Source organism: Pseudorca crassidens, chromosome 10 (assembly GCF_039906515.1).
Source record: "Pseudorca crassidens isolate mPseCra1 chromosome 10, mPseCra1.hap1, whole genome shotgun sequence".
In the NCBI taxonomy this organism is placed as follows: Eukaryota; Metazoa; Chordata; class Mammalia; order Artiodactyla; family Delphinidae; genus Pseudorca; species Pseudorca crassidens.
In genome coordinates, this window is record NC_090305.1 from 99518766 (window position 1) to 99543786 (window position 25021).

Sequence of the window (25021 nt, forward strand, 5' to 3'; positions counted from 1 at the left end):
GTATGGCTGTACCACAATTTGTATACCCATTCACATATAAATAGACAATCTCAATAAACAACAAAGCTGGAGGAACTACATTACCAGACAGCAAGATCTATTACAAATTACTCATAAACTAATTAAGACAGTGCACTACTGGCACAAGGATAAATAAATGACCCAATGGAACAAAACAATGTCCAGACCCACACATATACGGTTAGCTGATTCTCAACCAAGCTGCACCAACAATTCAATGCGTAAAGGATGGCTTTTCAATAAATGGTGTGACATCAATCAGCTATCCATATGGAAACAACAAAAGAATCTCGCCCCTTACCTCGCAACGTATGCTAAAACCAATTCCAGATAAACTGTAGATTGAAAGGTAGAAGCAAAAAGAATAATGCTCTTAGAAGAAAACATGATCTTGCGGTAGGCAAAGACAAAAAAGTACTAACCAATGGGAAAATGCAATGAACTGGATATAAAATTTAAAACTTCTACCTCTCAAATGAAGCCATTAAGAGAGGGAAAAGATGAAATTAAAGGCGAAACATACATACACCCAGCAAGATGTGCATCCAGAAAAATTCACGTACCCCCACAAGTAAATCAGGAAACAACAGATCCACAGCACAGAAAAATCGGGCATAAGACTTAAATGGGTATTTCACCAAAGAGAATATCCAGGTGGCCAATAACAATATAAAAATATGCTGAACACTACAAGCCATTAGGGAAACAAAAATTAAAACCATAATGAGACACTACTGTGGACCCACCAGAATGGCCAAAACGGAAAATTGACAATATTGATGTTGTTAAGGATGTGGAAAAACTGGAATCTTGTACCCTCCTGATGAGAGCATACATTGGCACTGAGTTTCTGCCTGTACTCACGAAAGCTGAACATCTGCCAAAACATAATTTGGGGGATAGGCATACGCATCCCCCAAACACGTGTGCCTACGAGCACCAAGAGACCTGCAAAAGGTTACTCACAGCAGCATTATTCTTAAAAGCCAAAGAGAGGAAAAATCCAGAAGTCCATCAGCCACCGAATGGACAGTGTAATATATTTATATAATAGAATACGCTACAGCAACAAAAAATTTTTAAAAATCACAACTGTACACAAAAATATGGACAAACCTTATAAACATAATGTAAAAAAAATGAAATCAGACTGAGAAGAATGCATAAGCTACTTATTATTTCATTTATATAAAGATAAAATATAGGCAAAAATAGGCAAATGAATAGATGGTTTGAGAAGTCAAGAAGGTGGTCATCTGTGAGAATGAAGGTAGTAGTGATTGGGAGGGGGCTTCTGTGATGCTGGTACTGATCTGAGTAGTGGTTACAAAGGCACATTCCCTTTGCTTTGTGATAATTCACTGAACAATATATTTACAATTTGTGTAAGTTCCTATTTGCATATTATACTTTAGTTTTTTTTTAATTAGGTAATTCCATCCATATGCTAATAACTGAAAGAACTCCAAAATTTGGGTGTGGTTAAATGGAAAGAACAAACTATTAAGCAGTATGTATGTAAAATTAACATTTTTATAACAATAATGATCAAGGATATATTTTTGTGCATAACAATCTTAATAATCTAATGGTAACATTTATTCAATGCTGACTACTTGCTAAGGTACTATGCTAGGACTTTACATGCATTTTATCATTTATTCTGCGCAAAAACACTATGAAGTAGGTAGTATTATAACTCTTACTTTATGGGGGAGAAAACCGAGGTCAGATATAATAAGTAATTTGCCCATAGTCACCCAGTCATAAAGTTGCAAAACTAGGATTATAGGCCACGGTCTCTAGATCAACCTTCATATTCATGAGAAGCTGGCAGCAGTGGTTGCCTCTAAGAAGGGAAGGGGGACGGAGAGACGGGCTGAGAGAAAGGCTGGCTTATCACAGGACACTCTAGGTACCTTCAGAAGGAGTACATTTGCATACCTTACCTATTATCAAAAATGTATTAAAAATTTTTTCTGTGCTTTACAACCACTAAGCCACACAAAACTGCTTTATCCAGAGGATAAACACAACTCATTGTTTAATCACTTTACCTGATTTAGGATGCAAAGCATCACACTGGGCATTGTACATGTGTACAAATTCTTGGTGCCTTTTAATGAGCTGTTGTTTGTTTCCTTGAACAGATAATCCATGCTGTTTTAGCTTTTTCTTTAAATCTCTATCTGAGAGCAAGTTATATACAGTTTTAGGCAGTGGCTTCCTCTTGTGAACAGAGCTGAAAAGGGAGAAAAGAGATCACTGAGGTTTACTGTGAATTATCCAATGCTTTTCACGTAAAACAGTAATTTACCTTCTGACTCAATACCAAGGCGACTGGGAGAATAGCAGAACCATTAAGACAAAAAAGGAAAGAGAAAAAGGATTAAATTTACAAATAAAGTTGACAGTATTTTTCTGACAGTGATGCACCTAAAGTGGCAGTGGGACATTCCGATAGAGGGGTCTAGGTGGCAGCCAAAACTTAGACAAAGTTAGTTTAGGTCTCAGAGAGAGGCCTGGCCTAAAGATGCAGACCTGGGACTCATACAGAAGGGTTGTGGACTAAATGCTATGAGAAATTAGGGTCATAATTACGTGAACTTATTCACTACCTCTTTAAAGCATGCTTTTCCTAAAATCTGCCCATGGTTTCCACACAAATCTCTATAAAACCAGCTATCTCAGATGATTAGAGTACAAATGCTATCGCGGGTCAGGCTATGGATTTAAGAATATCATCATATATATCTTCTTTAAAAAAATGTCTGACGCATAGCCAAACATGCCCGCTTAGGCCCAAGGCAATCATTTTGCAAAAGCACTAGATGAAATAAAAGAAGACTTGTTGGGATGGTTAGCTTTACCCAACTCATTACACCAATGGAAAAAGAATTCAGACAGTTGATGGGTAGGTAGTATTTATGGGATCATCTTCAAAAGAACACAACTGAAAACAACAGCAAGAAACACAGCACTGTTTTTTTTTTCTCCAACTTCAATTAATTATATTAACAAATATATAAGGCATTAAGAAGTGTACTGGCAAAATCCCCACCTGGCTCTTCACTGTATTTACATAACGAATACAATGATAAGCACTAAGCTACAATTTTAAATACGACAAAGCTCTATCGAATGACTTTCTTATACTCCCTCTAAACACCAATTAAGAAACGTTATTTCTTTAAATAGAATATGTAGAAGTCAAGCTACCTAAGGGTATCAATGACTTGAGACGATTATTTAAACAGGAACCCAGAGTGAATTTTAATCTATTTAATCTGATTATACCTGGTTCTCTAAGTACATCACCTGGCTCAACACTATAGCAATAAGGTGCTTAGTAAACATGTATTCAAGGTAGTCACTACAACTGCAATCATTTTTAGATGAAATATCAAAACTTCAGGTAAGAATTAATAGGAACTTGAAAGTAATAGGCTTATCCAGAAAAACAAGATTTTACAAAAGACTTGCATATAACTAGCTGGCACAAGGCCATGCTGCTCAAACTTGAGTGCATCTCAGAACCACCTGGAGAGCTTATTTAAAATGCAGTTCTCAGTCGCATGGCCACACCACCCACCAATTCTGACTCAGCTCTTTAAGTGGAAACCGAAAATCTCTATTAACAAGGTTTCACGTGGAAATCTAATGCAAATGGTCCAGAGGCCACACTGAGAGGGAGAGAATACAGTTGAATACAGACTGAAAACAACCAAACATTTCTCTATTACCCAACAGTACCATTCCCTGGCTAGGTTATTTCTTTTATGCTCTATCAATATGGTCTAAAAGCCAGAAATAACTATATAACTGCAGAAAGACCTGTAAACCCTCAACAGATTACATTTTTCCGAAAATTACTCTTCTTATAATGACAGACAGCCTATTGGACTCTACAACACTGATAAGATTATGGCTAAATAAAATCACAGAAGGTAGCAAGAGCTGAAAAACCTTTTGTAGGAGTTTATACAAGAACACTGGTGAGGGAATTCAGTAAGTCTGTACCTAAAACATTTTTTTAATTTTATTAGGATAGATGATAAAACTTACGACTGTGAATTTCTAATGGAAAACTCTACTGTTCACTGGCATTTACAATGAAAAGCACCAGCAGAAATCAACCATTTCTGTCATGAATTTTAAAATACGAAGCCTGATAAATGTTTCCCAAAACATGAAAATGCTACTTTACCTTTCTTCCATGATTTGGTGAAACAGTAATGCATTTAAGGGTCCTAAGAATCTGAGGACCTCAAAAGGAGGAGTATCCTTTGAATCAACTCTGATATGAATCTACACGGAATGGGTGAAGGGCTGTATCCAAATTAAAGAAGTGGCCTGTTGGGGTGCTGTGGAGAACATTTTTTAAATGTCAGAGATTCTTTTATGTGACCAGACCCCAGGACGAGGATGTAACTAAAGAGAAAGGTGGTTCAATGTCTCCCTAAGTTTATCTTCACAAACACTAGCTTTGCAAGATGAGTTATAAGGACAAAAAGGTTTTAAGGTCAAATAAATTTAGGAATTACTGGATTAAACAAAATCCAACAATTATGTTTGACGAAGGAATTCTCAGAGCCTTCAATACACTAACTTACACAGTGACTCTTTCCCTAAGAGAGAGAGAAAGAGGGAGTGAATGCAGTGCTTCTAAATTGCGCTACAGAGTAATCGGCAGGATTATAGTACTCCACAGAGCCTGTTTGGAACCACTACTGGAATTTGAACTTAATTACACACAGAGGAGTACGTCTTTGGATAAACTGACAGAGCTAAGTGTGTTAGAAGAAATACAATGGATGCATCTAGAGAAAGAGCAGTCCAAGCAAGATTATCAGTGCTGATTCCTTACTCTTCAAGGAGAAAATGCCCAGCTTCCATATTCCCAACTCACTCTTCAGGAAAAAACATTTCTAAGGAGAAAGGCAGGTCATTAGATTCTCACGACTTATGAGAAATAATCCTCGTGATGATCCAGCTTTATTCCAAATCTTGACTAACTAGGCAACCTAAAAATCTAAATTTTATTCTCGTCAACAAACGTACCCACTAGGAGTGAGTACTGGGCACGCAGGACCGCACAGGCATCTGTCGCAGGGACCTGTGGAGGGATCTTGGGGCCTGAAGGCCACTGTGGATACGAGGCAGGGACGCAGAGGGAGGTCAGAGAGAGGAGCACAGTCCCCAAGCCCTCCACCTCCACTTTAATGGAACAGGGCCAATTTTCTCTGTTTTATATGTTATGGTTCACTGTGCGTTTTCGCTTGAAGAAAAGGTCCTGCTCGGGGAAAGAAGTTAACTTCTTTCCATGCAGTAACAGAGAAAACCACTGCCTTCAAAATGCAAGCCTACTGGTTGCATCCTTCCAGAACAAAAGGGTGTTAAGAGCAGATAATTTGACTTTCATTCACCATTGATTCACCAGTGCTTTGTAGAATGCCTGGCACATGGTTATGTGCTTAATAAGTATTTGTTGAATGAATAAGTGATTCCATATTTTCTAAAAAAACAAAAAAAGGCAAAAAAACATACCATTTTGTACCTTTTTTCTTTTTAATTTTTACTGGAGTACAGTTGATTTACAATGTTGTGTTACTTTCAGGTGCCTTTTGTACCTTTTACTGTCATGTGTATATAGTATGTCATATGTATATAGTAATTAACTATTCAGAATTTTTGAAAAAGCTAGATTTTACAAATTTAAACTTCTGAGCTTCCTAAGAACCAGAAACAGATTTGATGTGTTCTATATTCAGAGTCTAACCTTGCTTTCTTGGGCCAAGGGCTTTATGGTAGTTCTAAAATTCTAAGAGAAGAAAACAAGTTTAAAAACAACTGAATTCTAAATCACTAGTTTCTTGTTAAGTCAAATTTTATTAGCATATAATAAAGTTAATTACATCTGGCAAGGTGGGAGTTGAGGAAAGAACAAGGAGAGAGAATGGACAAGGAGAGCCAGTGGAGTTGGCTCAAATTTTATAAACCACAGGAGGCAACAAGCTAAAGTAGCTCAACGGTTATGCTTAACTTTCTTACCTTCTGAGGCTTTCTTTCTTCTCTTCACGTGATAAACAGCTGTCTAAGTGCTTGTTAATGTGATTTTCTGGAATATGAACTCCACAAACAGGACAATCCACTGTATTTTTCAAAAAGAGAAAGATTTTATTATTTGTGGAAAGAGCAAAAATAATATAACCCAGCACCTTTCAGCAACTAAGATTAAAAAAAGGAATCCAACCTTAACATACACTTGGAAAAGCAGAAGAGAAAAAGGACACCTCAGGGCAGCAGGAGTAGAATAGACTGCTTACTGGGTAAGGGCTACATTGTGGAAAGTCACATAATTAGAATCCTGGGCCTAGAGGAAGAGATTGCGAAGAAGTTTGGAAATCTGTTTTTTAGAAAATGCTTTAGTTAACTCTTTTCTAACAAGGCGTGACGAAGCTATAAAACTAATATTAAGTTTTCCCGTCTTAGGACCCATTCATCTTTAGCACCGAAGCAATCTTAACCACCTGAGTAAGATATACGTGCCACAGGAGGAAGGTGAGGTGAGGGTATGTACAGCTAGGGGCATGTGGGATCTTAGTTCCCTGACCAGGGGTTGAACCCGGACCCTCGGCAGTGAGAGCACAGAGTCCTAACCACTGGACCACCAGGGAAGTCCCAGCATTTTTTTTTTAACTGAAGTAGAGTTGATTCACAATGTTGTGTTAGTTTCTTGTGTACAACAAAGTGATTCACTTATACATATATATAAATACATATATCTATTCTTTTTCATATTCTTCATTATGGTTTATTACAGGATATTGAATATAGTTCCCCGTGCTATATAGTAGGACCTTGTCGTTTACCTATTTTATATACAGCAGCTTGTATCTGCTAATCCCACACTCCTAATTTATCCCCCTCCCACTCCCTTCCCCCTTGGTAAACATAAGTTTATTTTCTAAGTCTGTGAGTCAGTTTCTGTTTCGTAGATATGTTCGTGTCGTATTTTAGATTTCATATATAAGTGATATCATATGGTATTTGTCTTTCTCTTTCTGACTTGCTTTGCTTAGTATGATAATCTCTAGGTCTACACCTGTTGCTGCAAATGGTATTCTTTCATTCTTTTTTATTGCGGAGTAATATTCCATTGTATATATGCACCACATCTTCTTTATCCATTCATCTATCAATGAACATTTAGGCTGTTTCAATGTCTTGGCTATTGTAAATAGTGCTGCTATGAACATAGGGGTGCATGTATCTTTTCGAATTATAGTTTTGTCTGGATATATGCCCAGGAGTGGGATTGTTGGATCATATGGTAACCCTATTTTGAGTTATTAAAGGAACCTCCATACTGTTTTCCTTAGTGGCTGCACTGCGATTTACATTTCTACCAACAATGTAGCAGTGTTCCCTCTTCTCCACACCCTCTCCAGCATTTGTTATTTGTAGCCTTTTTGATGGCCATCTGACCAGTGTGAGGTGGTACCTCACTGTAGTTTTGATTTGCATTTCACTACTAATTAGCAATGTTGAGCATCTTTTCATGTGCCTGTTGGCCATCTGTATGTCTTCTTTGGAGAAATGTCTGTTTAGGTCTTCTGTCCATTTTTTGATTGGGTTTTGTTTTTTCATTATTGAGCTGCATGAGCTGTTCGTATACTTTGAAATTAAGCCCTTGTCAGTCATATCATTTGCAAAAATTTTCTCCCATTCCATAGGTTGTCTTTTTGCTTTGTTTATGGTTTCCTTTGCTGTACAAAAGCTTTTAGGTTTGATTAGGCCCCATTTGTTTATTTTTGCTTTCATTTTATTTTATTTTGGGCCGCACCAGGCAGCCTGTGGGATCTTAGCTCCCCGACCAGGGATTGAACCCAGGCCCTCAGCAATGGAAGCTCTGTGTCCTAACAATTGGACTGCCAGGAAATTCCCCTATTTTTGCTTTTATTTCTATTGCCTTGGGAGACTAACCTAAGAAAACACTGGTATGATTTATGTCAGAGAATGTTTTGCCTGTGTTCTCTTCTAAAAGTTTCATGGTGTCATGTCTTATATTTAAATCTTTAAGCCATTTTGAATTTATTTTTGTGTATGGTGTGAGGGTGTGTTCTAACTTCATTGACTTACATGCGGCTGTCTAGCTTTCCCAACACCACTTGCTGAAGACACTGTCTTTTCTCCATTTTATATTCCTGTTTCCTTTGTTGACGATTAATTGAGACTGTCAGCATTTTTAAGCAATAAACTTTTTTTTTTTTTTTTGCGGTACGCAGGCCTCTCACTGTTGTGGCCTCTCCTGTTGCGGAGCACAGGCTCCGGATGCGCAGGCCCAGCAGCCATGGCCCACGGGTCCAGCCGCTCCGCGGCATGTAGGATCTTCCCGGACCGGGGCACGAACCCGCATCCCCTGCATCAGCAGGCGGACTCCCAACCACTGCGCCATCAGGGAAGCCCCAATAAACCATTTTTTAATCAAGGTGTGTATATTGTTTTTGTAGACATAATGCTATGGCACACTTAACAGACTACAGTATAGTGTAAATATAACTTTTATATGCACTGGGAAACAAAAAAATTCATGACTCACTTTATTGTGATATTTGCTTTACTGCAGTGGTTTGGAACCAAACCCGCAATTTCTTTGAGGTATGCCTATACAAGTGTAGCGTTAAAAAGTGGAACACAATCATTCTGAAACTGTTTGATGGAGTTAAGGGACCTGTGGAGGTATCTCAGGGCCTAGAGGCCACCATGGCTAACAGGCAGGGATGCAGGGGGAGCTCACGTGGAGAGCACAATCCCCAGACCCTCCAAATCCACTCTAATGGGGCAAGGCCAATTTTATCCACTTTGTATGCTATGGTTCACTGCAAGATTTCGCTTGGAAAAAAGGTTCTGCTACAGGGAAAATGTTATCACTTAAAAACATATAATAAGAAGTGGCAATTAATAAAAAAAAATTGAAAAAGATAAGATATCCTAGGAAATGTAAGTAAAAAATTCACATAGCCATATGAAATTTAAACACTTGAGTACAAATAAACTAATTTCAACCTAAGTTTAGTAACCACTAACAGCCCTGCACTGTGTGTGGTATGGGCGTACCAAAAATATCTAAGACAGAGTTTCTACCTAAAGGGTGCTCTGAACTCCACTGGCAAGAAGACATGGAAACAAGAGAATAAACAAGCTGACCTAGTCATCAAAAAGTTAAGCCAACTATACACAAAACAGTCCAGAAAACAAGTGCTGTAGTACTTTAGTAATGTGAGAAATCAATACTATGTAACATAACCAAAGAATGGTTAGACCTGGATAGAGTCTGGAAAGGTGGAACAGGGTTGGCAGACATTTTTAGCAAAGGGGCAGGTAGTAAAGATTTTAGGCTTTGGGGGCCAGATGGTCTCTGTCACAGCCAATGAACCATGGCAGGTAGCATGAAAGCAGCCACAGACAACAGGTAAACAAATGGACATGGCTGTGTTCCAGTGAAGCCTTGTTTACAAAAACGGGTGACAAGCCAAATCTGGCCTGCACGTTGCACTTTTCCGATGCCCGAGTGTTTTCTAGGAATAGTGGGGAGATCAGCTTGGCTATGGCAGAAGGATTTTGAGAGGGAGACGTGAGAAATAAGGTCAAACAGCTAAGGGAGTGGTCAAACTGTCTAAGGCTATAAATGCCACTCAGAACAGCTTGGAAGTGTTCAAGTGCTGATATCTTAAGATAAAATGAGCTCTTTAAGGTTAAACTGGAACTGATATAAAGGATGAGGGGGGAATGAAAAGCTGAAAAGCAGAAAGGTACGTCATACGTGAAGTAAGAACTAATTAAAACAGCTTCACTTTTCCAGCCATCAGCCTGAATTCCTATTCTATGAGGCAGAAAGAGAACACATCTGGAAGCACTGCCTACATCCATCTCTGAGGCTGTTACAAGATGAAAGTGGGTCTGCCCTTTCCCATTCCTTCCCCCTCAAAAATGCTGCTTATATATTATGTCATGTGGGATGAGAAGATTTCTCTTAAGTAAGAAAACAAACATGTGAAAATAATTTCCTACCTTTAGTAACTTCTTTCAAGGCCGATGTAGAGGGTGTCTCAGGAACACTAGCCTCTGAGAAACCCGGAGCTGACTTTTCTATGGAAGGTGTCCCTCTGGTCTTTGCAGAAGAGCTCAGCTCTTTTTGAGGGCTGAATTTGCTTTCATTCTCTTTTATCAGCAACTCTGACACAGAACCACCAGCTTCTCTAATCAAGAAGTTCTCCATTAGACTGCTTTCTTGCTTTAATGAACGTCTGAAGGCTACAGAAGTGTGCACTTTGGCAGCAAGGTTCTTTGAAGAGGAGGAAGCAGAAGAGATGCGTGGTGACTCTAAGGCAAACTGCAACAGATGATTCCTTGAAGCAAAGAAAACATAACAGTTAATTAAGACCTCAACTTCTGTATACATAATAACCTAACTGACATAAGCTGTGCTCTCAACACTTGTTTCTACGAAATACAGAACTTACTCTACAATGACAACAAAACCAGTGTTTCTTCTAGACTAAACTACAAAGCAATAAATCTGATTTTAAAAGCAGTTCATCTGTCTATAAAAGATAATGGGAGGACTTCAGATTCTGGTCACAAAGAATAGCTCATATGAGACTTACTCTCCAGCCATAAATAATTTTAAATCTAAACAGAACATATAAAAATGTCTGTAAGCATGGACTATAGTCAACACGGTGGAAGGAACAGAGATTAGAGCTCTGGGCAAAGATCACTAGGACTGGAGGGACAGGGTGCTGGGCAGGGAGGAGCCACAGAATACCCTAAAAGTCTGCTGAGAAATGCTCATCAATTCCTGATCATCTCCAGGGCTGGAGAAGCATAAGACGAAGCCATAAGACGAGGAGGCCCGGCAGGAAGCAGATGCCAGGAAGCTGAGATTCTAAAGGTCAATGCTGGAAAGCTGTTAGAGTTTGAGCCCAGCCAAAGCTGAGAGATTTTGGTAAAGACCCTAGACGTTCAGCTGAAACCCTACAAAGGCCAGGGAAGGACCACACTCTAGAAATAGAAACAAAAGTGAAATAGACCAAATCTAACAAAAAACTAATCCAAACCTTGACAGAATGAAAGTGAAGAGCTAGTAATTTAACTGCATGTCAGAACAAAATTCAACATTTTTCAAAGGAAGGTAATTCACAGCCTCTATAACATTACATCCACATTCAACAAACATTTAAAAATTACTAGACATGCAGAGAAATTAGCTACTAATCAAGAGATAAAATAGTCATTAGAAGCAGATCCAGGTGATCCGAGTGGCATTAGAAGAACTTCAAAAGAACTATGATTGAGACATGATGAATAAAGAAAAAAGAAGAAAATAATAGACAAATGAATTTTAAAAATTCTATGCTGTAAGAGGGAATTAAAACCCATCCCAAAAAAGGATAAAACAAAGAAAATGAAACCTAGGCACATGATAATCAAACTGCTGAAAAATGAAAGAATAAAGAGAAAATCTTGTAAACAACCAGAGAAATCTTGTAAACAACCAAACAACCTTGTAAACTACCCCTAAGGCACAGTTCCCCAACCTTGGCACTATTGACACTGTGAGTCAAATAATTTTTTGCTGTAAGAGACTGTTCTGTGCCTTGTAGGAATATCAATAGCATAACACCCCTGCCCCAGGTTGGGACAACCAAAACATAAACAGGTATCACCAAATGTTCCCTGGGGGAAGAGGTAAAGAGAAAGCAAAATCAGTCTCAGTTAAGAACCATGGCTCTAAGGAAATAACAGTAAGAAATATCATTGACTTGTCAACAAAATCTATGGAAGCAAGAAGATAACAGAATGACATCTTAAAAGTACAGGAGGGCTTCCCTGGTGGCACAGTGGTTAAGAATCTGCCTGCCAATGCAGGGGACACGGGTTCGAACTCTGGTCGGGGTAGGTCTTACATGCCGCGGAGCAACTAAGCCCGTGCGCCACAACTACTGAGCCTGCGCTCTAGAGCCCTCAAGCCACAACTACTGACCCCACATGCCACAGCTACTGAAGCCTGTGCGCCTAGAGCCTGTGCTCCTCAACAAGAGAAGCCACTGCAATGAGAAGCCCGCGCACCACAACAAAGAGTAGCCCCCACTCGCCATAACTAGAGAAAGTCCGCGTGCAGCAACAAAGACCCAATGCAGCCAAAAATAAATAAATAAATTTATTTTAAAATTTAGTTTTCAAAAAGTACAGAAAAAAAAACACAGATGAATTCTATTCCCATTGAAAATATTCTTCCAAAGTGAAAGCAAAATACATTCTTAAGCAAACAAATGCTAAGAGAATTCCTCACCAAGAGACAAGAATTACTACAAGAACTGTTCGTCAGCTTAAGGAAAATAATCGTAGATGTAAGCACAAAAAAATGTCAGCAAGGCTCGAGAAGAGGTAAATATGTAGTTAAATTCAAGAGTATTGACTTTTGAAAAGCACTAGCAATGGCTTGTGGAATTCATAACATACATGGAAGTAAAATAACTCTAACATAGCAAAAAAGAGACATTAAGATAATGCAAAAATATTATAAAATTCTTGCATTGTTCAGGACATGATAAAAGTACTAATTTATGGTTAGTACTATAATACGTTAAGGATGTATTTTGTAATTTGTTCAGTAAAAACTAAAAAGAGCAACACTAAGAAGTATAATGCCAAAACTTGAGATAAAATAATAAAAATAGTCAAAAAAAGGACAGGAAAGGAATAATTTTTTTAAAAAGAACAAATGGACAAAGAGAAAACAGAGCGCAAGTAATCGATTAAATGTAATGGATACAGACTCCAGTTAAAACACAAAGCTTATCAGACTGGATTAAAAAATAATATGCAACTATATACTGTTTAAAAGAAAACACTTTAAATATAAAGATCCAGGAAGATTGGGGAAAAACGGTGGGAAAAGATGTACCATACAAACACTAACCAAAAGAAAACTGATGTGGTAATACAGTGAGTCTTTTTAACAAATGGGGCTGGAGCAAATGAATATCTGCTGAGAAAAAAATGAATCCTGACACTTACCTCCATCATACCTAAAAATTAACTTGAATAGGTTCATAGGCCTACCTATAAAAGCTAAAACCACAATTCTAAGAAAACATATGAAAAAACCTTTATGACCTGAGGTAGGCAAAGATTTCTTAGGCAGAATTAAAAAAAAGTTATAATCATTTTATAAAAAAGAGAAAGAGACACAGAAAGAGAGAGAGAGAAAGAAAGAAAAAGAGAGAGACAATAGACTGGACTTCAAAATTAAAATGTCTGTTCATCAAACGACACCCTTAGAAAATGAAAAGGCAAGCTACAGACAGGAAGGAAAATATATTTGACCAAAATACATAAAGAACCACTAATCAATAAGAAAAAGACAAACAACGCAATTTTTTAAAATTGGCTAAGAAACCAGGACACTTCACCAAAGATAAAAAGAAGAGTCAATAAGCACATGAAAAGGTACACTAGTCATCAGGAAATGTAAATTAAACCACCATGAGTTACCATTTCACACCCAATAGAATGCTTACAAATAAAAGGACTAACAGTACCAAATATTAACCAGGATGTGGAGCAACTGAAATTCACTGTGGTCCAATCCAACTGGAAAACTGTTTGCCAATTCCTTATAAAGTTCAATATACATCTGCCCTATAAGCCTGCAATTCCATTCCTGGATATATACCCAAAGAATGAAAATAGATGCCTACACAAAGCCTGCACACAAATGTTCACAGGAGCTTTTACAATACTAGCCATAAACTGGAAACAATTCAAATTCATCAATAGAGGTATAGATAAGCACATTGTGCGTATTCATACAATGGATACTATTCAGCAGTAAAAAAGAAAATACCGACACAAGCAATAACATAGGCAAATAACAGAAATATTATGTGAAGCAAAAGAAAAGAATAAACGTATACTATATGATTCCACTTACATGAAGTTTAAGAACAATCTATGATGATAGAAACCCATGGGGGGTTTCTATCTATGGGGGTGGGACTGACTAGAAGCAGAATAAAGAAGTCATGGTATGGAAATGTTCCATATCTTGACTATGATGGTAATGACACAGATGTATGATTATCAAAATTCAATGATCAAAATTCAAACTTACTGTATGTATTTCATTATATGTAAATTTTACCACAGTTTTTAAAAATCAAGAAATAGTAAAAATAAAAACAGTAACAATAATTTTTTAAAATCTCACTGATACACTGAGAAAGGCTACAACTAGAAAGACCAGGAATAGCAACTGTTGGTGAGGCTATGGAGCAACTGGAACTCTCATACTTCACGGTAGAAATGTAATTGTTTTAACCATTTGGAAACTAGCTTTAAAGATACCAGCAAATAAATGAATGCCTAGTCTCTGACCGAGCAACTACACTTCTAGATATATGCCAAAAGAAATACATGCCAAAAGATATGTACCAGAATGTTCACAGCAGTAGTATTCATAATAGACAAAAACCAGAAACAGCCCAAATGTCTATCAATATGGAAACAGGGAAAAAATAATCCATATACTATCATTTGAATTCAAAAGATTCAGAAAAAGACGAAATGCTTACCACAACAACATATTTTTTTTACTGAATTTCCCTTTCTCTGTTGGCCTGAAGTCAATAAAACTACTCTATTAACACTCATATCACCTCGGGGTTAGTTACTTCACTGGGCAGGAAATAATACAAAAAGAAAAAAGCAGTAAATATCTTATTCTGCTTTACAGTTTTACAAAAATCCACAAAAACTCTATTTACAACAAGATATCCTGCTTTATATCATATATAATTGCCAGTCATAATCTGAATGCTTTGATCGTTTTAAATATGTCCTTAGACTAATAGGCATATCTACTATTTTCAACATTACTATTAAATATTTTTAAATGAATAATCAGGGTTGAGAGAGGGTGCGTAGATGTGTAGAAGATCAAAAACGTCCATAAGCTGATAAATGTTTAAGGAAGGTGATGTGTACCTGAGGGTCATTACACCATGTTCTCTATTTTTATATATATTTGAACTTTTCCACAATAAAAAGTCTGAAAGTGAATAAATAAAAGCTACAGTGGGAGAAAGGTTAAAAAAAAATTCAAGATCTTCATCTTTGCGAGGAAAGAGAAATAAAGTAAAAGTAGAGAACCACAATCATTAAGTCTCTTTTTCTTCTAGGATGTGGATTTGGTGCAAAGAAGGTTCTGAGAAAAGCTTTCATCTCGTTATGACAAAGTAAAAGACACACTCTCCAACTAATTGATAAAACTATCACTGATAAATCACTTCCATGCTGCTACACACGTATACCTTTTCAGCTAAGTGTCTACCCTAGAGATAACTCCTTTTTGCTTTTATTCACAATTGAGACGAATTTTAGTCTTCCAATTTGATCTCTTACTTCAACACATGCCAATAAAGAACGTGGCAGACAGCTGCACCACTGCAATAATAAAATTATGCCCCATGCTAAAATTAAAATTCATTAACTTCTTCAGGTGCCTGCTAATCTCAGCAGTGGAAATATAATAGAGAACAAAATAGTTTCTGTCCTCATGAAGTTTACACTATAGTAAGGGAAGAGAGAATAGACACCCATAACATATGTGAAAATTACTATGAAAAAAAGGAAGCCGATGAAGCCATGAATTCGGAGAGGATAAGCTTGATACTCTTTACAGGATGGTCACAGAAGACTTCACTGAGAAGATGCCTATGAAAAACACAGCCCAAGAAAGTAGAGGATTAAACTGTGTGGACATCTAGGGAAACACTTTCACTTAGAAATAACAGTAAGCAGAGTCTCTAAGGTCAGAGTGTGATTAACATGCTTGAGAAACAGGGAGAAGGCCAGTGTGACTGGAGCTAATTGACCTGGGGGAGAGAAGCAGGCAAGGAAGTCAGGGAGCCTACTCTGAAGGGCCCAGAGGACTGCCATTGAGACGACTTGGGGTTCTGCTCCAAATGAGATAGGAAACCACATCTGAGCGACATGCAGTATGACCTACTTTTTATTTTCAAGGATCGGTTTGCTTGCTGCCCTCAGAAGGACTGTAAGGGGACAAAAGCAGAGGTAAGGCCACTAAGAAGTAATCACCGTATCTGGGCTGATGCTGGCTTGAACAGGATTGGCATAGTGAGGGAAAGTTGTCAGATTCTGGAAGGAGAGCAGAGATAGAACCAATGGGACTTACTGATGGAATGACAGACTAAGTGTGAAAGAGTGGGGTCAAGGATGACCCCAAGGTTTTTTGGCCTTGAGGGAGAGAGGCGGGAGCTGCCATTTACTGAGATGAGCGAGACTGTGGGAGCAGCAGATTGGGAGTGGGGCCTGGGGGGCAGCAGAGGGAATCAGTTTAGTTCTGGTTTTAAGGGGTCCAAGCAGAGGTGTGAGATAAGCAGTTGGATATGTGACGATGATGTCCTGGAGAGAGATCTAGCTGATATATAAATCTGGAAGCCATGAACGTACAACTGGTATTTAAAACCATGAGACTGTTTACGGCAATTCACATACCTTAAAAATGAGCTGTGTGAAAATATTAATTCCAAAATTGATACTCAGTCTGAATTGCTAATTTTTCCTTCACTTTCCATCACTCCTGTATATTAAAGTGAGTTGGCATTATAACGCCTAACAGCATTCCTCACAGACATTCAAATTGGATGAATTATGGACTTTCAGAATAACTGTGACAATAAAATACAGGAAAATCTTCCCCATTTGTTAACTATACAATAACTTTACCTCTTCAGAATGTGGCTAAGAATCAAAAGAGAAAACAGGCCTCTGGGTAGACATGGGCAGTCATAAAATCCATGCAATCAAGTCCATGGACTTTGGCAACTAGTAAATGTCCCTGAAAGTATCTCTTCTAATCTGGAACATGCAAACGGCAGTCTAGGACCATTTGGTCAAACAGGCAGAGGCCCACCAAAGCACAAGGTCTCATTAGCTCCTTAGGGCACGCACATATGTATAACAGGGCACCACAATATAAATAGATAAAATATATAGATAGTAATGATAGGAATCTTTTCTTAGGTTCCTTTGTTCCAGATACAGTACTATGCTATATATCTTTTAATATATCTCTTCATTTCTAATCCTTACAATTCCTCAAAGTGTCAACAATATTATTCCCATTGTTCAGATGTGGAATAGAAGCCAAAAAGGATTAATATCTTCATCACACTCATATCAAAACTAGTAGGGTCAAGACTGCAACCTAATTCTGCCTGAACCCAAACCCAGTATGCTTTAAACTATACCATAAGGAAAGGTGAAATTATACTCTACATACTCTTGTGAGATGCTAAGGGAATTATCCATTATCATCTGTTTAAATTTATTTATTTATTTATTCATTCATTCATTTATTGGCTGCATTCGGTCTTCATTGCTGCACGCAAGCTTTCTCTAGTTGCGGCGAGAGGGGGCTACTCTTCGTTGTGGTGCACGGGCTTCTCATTTCAGTGGCTCCTCCTGTTGTGGAACACGGACTCCAGGCACACGGGCTTCAGTAGTTGTGGCACGTGGGCTCAGCAGTTGTGGCTCGCGGGCTCTAGAGCACAGGCTCAGTAGTTGTGGCACACAGACTGAGCTGCCTGCGGCATGTGGGATCTTCCTGGACCAGGGCTCGAACCCATGTCCCCTGCAGTGGCAGGCGGATTCTTAACCACTGTGCCACCAGGGATGTCCCTGTTTAAATTTTTAAACTTGGAAAAAGTACCTGGAGAAAAATTCATACCTTGATGGTGGATAAACCAAAGCAATAAATAATGCTCTATACTCTCAATTTCTAAAAAAATATAATATACATGCAAAGCAATAAATAACGCTCTGTACTCTCAATTTGTAAAAACATATAATATACATGTAGACTGGCTGCTATGCAAAAATACAGAAACAACATTTTCTTGCTTAGGTCAAGAATGATATTCCAGGGACTTCCTTGGTGGCGCAGTGGTCAAGAATCCGCCTGCCAAAGCAGGGACATGGGTTTGAGCCCTGGTCCGGGAAGATGCCACAGAGCAACTAAGCCCATGCGCCACAACTACCGAGACTGTGCTCTAGAGCCCGCACTGCACGCCTAGAGCCCATGCTCTGCAACAAGAGAAGCCACCATGGTAAGAAGCCCGCGCACCGTACGAAGAGTAGCCCCTGCTCACTGCAAGTAGAGAAAGCCCGCACACAGCAACGAAGACCCAACGCAGCCAAAAATAAATAAATAAATTCATTTAAAATAAAAAAAGAATGATGTTCCACTTGGACAACAATATTCTAAATAAATTTTGTCCAACACAACAGTTTCTTAAGAACATTATTTTAAATAAAAATGAGTCAAGGGGGGCTTCCCTGGTGGCACAGTGGTTGAGAGTCCGCCTGCCGATGCAGGGGACGCGGGTTCGTGCCCCGGTCCGGGAGGATCCCACATGCCGCGGAGCGGCTGCACCCGTGGGCCGTGGCCGCTGGGCCTGCGCGTCCGGAGCCTGTTGCTCTGTGGCGGGAGAGGCCACAGCAGTGAGAGGCCCGCGTACCGCAAAAAAAAAAAAAAAAAAGAGTCAAGGGAAAAAAGAAAACAAAACACTTGTTTCCTGAAAATAAAGGGCAAAAGTTAGAAGAAAATGTAAGATCTGCGTGTCAGCCTCGTGCCTGAAGACCTCTGGAATTATTTCCAATACTCTTTTGTTATTCAGTTTAGAATATTAAATTTTTAAAAATCATAATATCATAAAATGGCAATGACAGATGGGAAGCACAGGAAGAAATAAAATCAATAAACAATATAAATGACTTACATTTTACTCATAAAATTAAACTTCCTCCCTCACTGATCTAAACCACATTTCAAACAAGTAATTAAACCGATTACGTTGAATTTCAACCCTACTAATTTTGCAAATGAAGTACCACAGCACTTTAGATATGACAAATGTCCAAGAAATGTTCCCCATAAAGCAATTCCAAGAAGGCAAACAGAGGGAGAAACAAATGATAAAATCTGTCCCAAATCTACAAAGAATGCTTCCTACCCCGCCACACCCACTACAAAGAATATTTAAATAGCCTATTTCTTTGGGGAGGGAGGAGAGAAGGAGAGAGCACAATCATTCCAAGGCCTCCCTTTAAGTTACCAAAGGGTCTATGAACCCAAAGATGCTGACCATTTATCTTCAACAAACAGATGCAGTTCTTCGTAACAGTCCCTTTTTCCTAGCAGGGAGGCTGTTATGCTTTCAATACCAGCTGAGGAAAAAATAAGCCATGAGATACAATTTTGCTGCCTCAGAGAAAAGCAGACAGCTGATCAATTCCTTTTTAAATACATGTCTCCATCTTTTCTTACCAACTTCAATATCTAACTGGTGAAGGACTTTAAAATAAGAAAAGCAATCACTTTAATTATGAGCACCAGAGAATCTCAGAGTGTCTTAATCTAGGAAAGTATACCACCTTCTTATGACTCTCCCTAGGGAAATAACCAACCAGCTGATTTCTAAAATGCCTTACTAGGCGAGTTCAGAGTACTAAATCTGATCATTTTTAGTATGCAAACCAATGAAAAAATGTGCAATTCTACTGGAAGAAATCTCTTTACATTTTTAGAAGTAATGTGATGAACCTCCAAGAACGTCCCAACAAGCTTGGAATTCATGTACTTAAGTATGTGGCCACCTAACCATTAACTAAACACAGTATGTTCCTAATAAAAACTCCAAAAATTCCTGCTTGGCTTGCATGATTAAAACTAAAAATAATTCAAGATATTGTCTGATAAAACATGCCTTTTTAAATCCCTCTGGGTGAGCACTGACTATCACCATCATACATTTGACAGTTAAGAAGTAAAGCTACACTTTATAAAGCACCAGCAATTACACACTTCATGTTACACATCATTTTATACATGCTGAGCAAATCGGATTAAGAATTAATGGATTAATATATGACACAGAAACTATTATACATATATGTGTGTACACATACACATGCATATGCTACCCAGCTCTGTCCACTGAGAGGGTTTAGAAGCAATGACACCCCAGTAACAATGAGCATACCCAGCTCCAGATCCTGATTTCTAAATGCCATTCTCCAATAAAAGGACCCAGGGCTCCTTGGGAAAATGGTTGATTCTAATGCTGGGGCAGGGAAAATAAAAGATAAAGCTGAAGTATTTCTGAAATACTCGAAAGTAAGTGCCCAAATCTACATTTTAACTCTTGTTTTTCATAACAGGAGACTTTCTGTTAGGTAAAGGAAGAAAATCCTATTATGATTAGATTGTCCATATGTGATTAATGACTGTTGTTGCATCCCTTCTTTTACCCCCCAATATGCAGCCCTGCATTCCCTAATCCCGAAAAGTGCACAGAGTAAAGGGATGGACACATATAAAAGGCAAAAGCAGTTAGGGATTAGTCACAAAAGAAAATCATACCGTGCAAAATTCAAGCTTTTTACCAGTTCATCTAATACGCGGTTATTTTTCAGGTCCGGCTCTGTGACTGTCTGGAAAAGAAAAACAACAGATAGAAAAAGGTCAGAAACAATAATTAACTTGTCATAATCTTGTTTTTGAAAACGTATGTCTCATCCTCCTGAGATTCCCCATCCCACTAAGTCTTCCAGGAAAACCTCAAAATAAAGTTCATTCATCTCATACTAATACGGAATTTTAAAACAGTGAATCACTATCTGCTGACTGGAAGTCTGTTTAAAAGCTCTCCAAAGCATCTGGTAAAAACATATGTACTCTGTACTAAGATAAAACCTAACATGAGCAAGAATCCTTCTTCAAAATGCCAGCACTCAGCTCTCCCAAAAATGTCTCCTGAAAAGCAGAACAGAGATGCTCTTTTAAAGTAATAACACGAGAGCCTTAGATGCTCAAGGAGACTTTTAAAACAAGATTGGTGTTCAAGACTGCAAGAGGAAAACGATAAACCCAGTAGCTATCTAGCGTAAATGGCATACACTTTATCTCTGTGATGATACCATCTTGATGACAGCAGCATCCCTAGTTGGAAAGAGCTTAGACTTGGGAGCCAAACAAGTTCAGTGACATCCTGACACGATGCACCTACCAGAGGCACCAAACTAGAACCCAAACCCTTTAATTAGCCCCAGTGTCCTTTCTATCAGACCTTACTATCTCTTTTTCTTCTTTCTTTATTCCTACTTATGTTTACCTTCCCTTTTTACATACCTTTTCACCTATTTCCACTACATAAAATGCTTCAGAAACTTTAACAAGTTTCTTGGTGTTTTCCCTGAAGGTCTGGTTTGGGAAAGAGGTAAGGGGCCAGTTAAGCTGAATCTGCCTTCTGCACAAATACTTAAACATCAATCTTTTGCAGATAAATGATCCTACCATCAGATTTTCTACCCAAGTTGAGAAATTATAAAAAGTGAGGAGCCATAAAAACACAGTTCATAAGATTTAAAGTGTCCTGATCTTAAAATTAGTTTTTTCTTCCTAAAATACATTTAGGTTATCAGAAATCTTTATGAAAAGTGGAACAAAGCCCAGTTCTCCATATATGTATTTTATCAGTCCTTTCTGAAACTGTCTTTGATATAGCTTAATTCAATAATTATACATCTTCCCTGGGCTTTTGTGTATACATGAAGCAGAAATATCTGCACCACTTAGTTTAAAGAAAAAAAAGAAAAGAAAAACTCACCACACAGCAAGTTGGACATTGTGTTTTATAGGACAGAAATTTTCTTATACAAAGAGAACAGTCTGCAAAAACACAAATGCAACATAATAAATTACTTAAGCTGTATAAGACTATTGGATTCTGACTTCTAACAAAACCTGACTTAAACCCTAGAATATTTCCATCATCTAACGTATATCATTATAATCTCAAAATTCTAGTACCTCTACTCTATCTCTACACATTTGCAAATATGATTAAATAGCATTTTTAGAAAAGGGAAACATATCAAATGATAATAATTATGAGTCCCTAGCATATCACAACTCTATAAGCAACATGTATCACTCTCTGTATCTTCCATCTGTAAAATGAAGGAAACATATACGTAAGACCTAGGATGAATTTGTATAAACATGTCAGATATCTCCACTGCCTAACATTCTAAAATATAAATTTTGAAATAAGATCTATACATGTGTTAAGAAATAATATATACCTGGATGATCAAATTAGGGATTTCTACATCCTAACTCTGTAAATGATACCCTTCATCCCACACTTTACAAATACTTTTGTGGCAGACACTAAGGAAAGAGGGAAGATTCTTGACCTCAAGGAATTAAAAAAGCGTGAGGCAATTACAGTACAATTCAGTGTATTAAGGACAATGTATTAAGTCTTAACAATTTAAGTGGAAATTGGCATGAACTAATTCTTCACACCCAAAGCAGCATAAAATCATCTCCCCAAATGTGACTAATACAATGGTACCTTACTGGTACCATTTGCTATTGGCACAAATTCACCTTAGTGAGGGGGCCTCATTAAAGGATTCAGTTTAGTTAAGGAGAAGGAGGCAGTAGGATTTCCGGTACAGACATCCTGGAAGTGAACAAGTCATGCCAGCCTCAGTAAGAGCACCCAGGAACAATGAAACACATTATGAAAAAGAAAGATCAGGCAACAAGTGAAGTTCTTTGGGGAAGCAAAGCAAAATGAACGAGGACTTCCAGTTTGGCACGTAAGGAGCGTGGAAGTCATCACTCCATCTAATAACCCGTAAAAAGCTGAACAAACTAAAAAATCAATAATCCTTCCTAGATCCATCAGAGAAGTGACCTTATGAGGTAAACTGCTGCCTCCAAAACTGAAGAGACAGACAGGATGGATACAAAGAAATACAACGTACCAGAGCAGAAACTTGCATGGGAACCAGAGAAAGAGGTTCTGCTCGAACCACTGTTGGCGTAGGAAAATCTGAACTGTAATTGACCAATTGCCGGAGGCTCAGTGTGGACAAGTCTGAGAGTTAAAAACTCAATGGGGACCCAGACACTGGGGAGGGGAGGCCTGACAGTTATGTGAGTTTTTGCTCCAAGGGTTCTACCAGGTTCTCACAGTGACTATAAGAGAAAAATTCCCGAGTTCTTCTGCAGGAAGAGGAGGAAAAGTAAATCATTTTGAAATACACAAGAGCACTCTGTTCTTCTTAACAAGGCCTAACTTCAAGAGAAACAGTTTTACTGGAGCCTATTCTATTGGGCTATTACCAGAGCCCAGCTAACCTGGGGGATGGGAAATAACCAACTTCAGCTACCTCTAGCCATCCTGTCCCACCTAAGGGGGTAAAAAATTCAGAACCACTTGTGAAGTTCACAGTCCAGGGCACAGGCTCACTAAGAGACAGACCTAATTGTAGGAATATAGAACACTACCCAGCCCCCACCAATCTCATGACGTATTACTACAGGCCTATTTACTACACTTGCTTTTACCCAGTACATCATGTCCCACTATGAGGAAAAAATTATAAGGCATACTAAAAGGCAAAAAACACAGTTTGAAGAAACCGCAGGCATCATTAGCATAGTTAGATATGGCAGGAATGTTGGAATTATCAGACCAGAAACTTAAAACAACTATGATTAAGATGCTAAGGGCTCTACTGGACAAAGTAGACAACATGCAAGAAGAAATGGGTAATGTATACAGAGAGGTGAAAATTCTAAGGAAGAATCAAAAAAAGAAATGCTAGAGATGAGAAACTGTAGAAGAAATGAAAAATGTCTTTCATGTGCTCATTACTAGACAGGACACAGCTGAGGGAAAAAAAATCACTGCACTTGAGGATATCTCAATAAAATCTTCCAAAGCTATAAAGCAAAAAGAAAAAAGATTGGAAAAAAAAATCCACAGAACAATATTCAAGAACATTTTTTAGCAGGACAACTATAAAAGGTGTAACATACACGTAATAACAATACCAGAAACAGAAGAAAAAGAGAAAGAAAGCAAGAAATATTTGAAGCATTAATGACTGAGAATTTCCCTCAGATTGTCAGACACCAAACCACAGATCCAAGCAGCTAAAAGAACACCAAGCAGGAAACATGCCCAAAACCCCACAACTTGGTATATCACATTCAAACTGTGGAAAATCAAAAATAAAGAAAAAATCTTGGAAAAAGCCAGAGGGGAAACAACACCTTACTTACAGATGAGCAAAGGTTAAGAATTAAATCTGATTTCTCAGAAACCATGCAAGCAAGAGAGAAAAAACCCACCAACCTAGAATTTTATATTCTGCAAAATGATCCCTCAAAAGTGAAAGAGAAATAAAAGACTTTCTCAGACAAACAATAATTAAGGAAATGTGCTCCCAGTAGACTGACATCGCCAGAAACGTTAAAAAAAGAAGTTCTTCAGAGAAAAGAAAAATAATATAAGCCAGACACTTGGATCCACATACAGAAAAGAAGAGCAATTCCAGAAGGAGTAAGTACAGGTAAAATTAAAACCTTTTTTTCTTATTCTTAATTGATGTGACAGACAATAGTTTGTTCAAAATAATAATAGCAGCAAATTAGATTATTTATGCTTATGTAAATATACATATGCTTATGTGTAAGTAAAATGAATGACAGCAGTGATACAAAGGACTGGAGGGAGGAATTAGGTGTCTTAGCTCTGCCTGCCATAAAAAATACCACAGACTGGTTGCTTAAACAACAGGAATTTCTTTTCTCACAGTTCTGGAAGCTAGAAGTTCAAGATCAAGGTGCCAGTATCATAGGTTTGTGGTGAGGACTCTCTTCCTGGCCTATAAACAGCTGCCTACTCACTGTGTCCTGTTATGGCCAGAGAAGAAAGAACAAGCTTTCTACAGCTCTTCTTTTTTTTTTAATTTTTCTACATCTCTTCTTATAAGGGCACTAATCCCACTATCAGGGGCATCTCCCAAAGGCACCACCTCCAAA

At 38.1% G+C, this 25021-nt stretch overlaps 1 protein-coding gene across 4 annotated transcripts in view; it reads right to left on the bottom strand.

Annotated features, from left to right (window-relative positions):
* RAD18 (RAD18 E3 ubiquitin protein ligase) overlaps positions 1-25021 on the bottom strand; it is a 114891-nt gene that overhangs the window by 62560 nt on the left and 27310 nt on the right. For all 4 annotated transcript variants that reach the window (XM_067755297.1, XM_067755294.1, XM_067755296.1 and 1 more), the window contains 5 exons: positions 21783-21844; positions 20537-20607; positions 10096-10433; positions 6073-6172; positions 2079-2263 (listed from right to left, as the gene is read on the bottom strand). In XM_067755297.1, coding sequence (XP_067611398.1) covers positions 2079-2263; positions 6073-6172; positions 10096-10433; positions 20537-20607; positions 21783-21844 — 756 coding nt within the window. The remainder of the gene's footprint in view (positions 1-2078; positions 2264-6072; positions 6173-10095; positions 10434-20536; positions 20608-21782; positions 21845-25021) is intronic.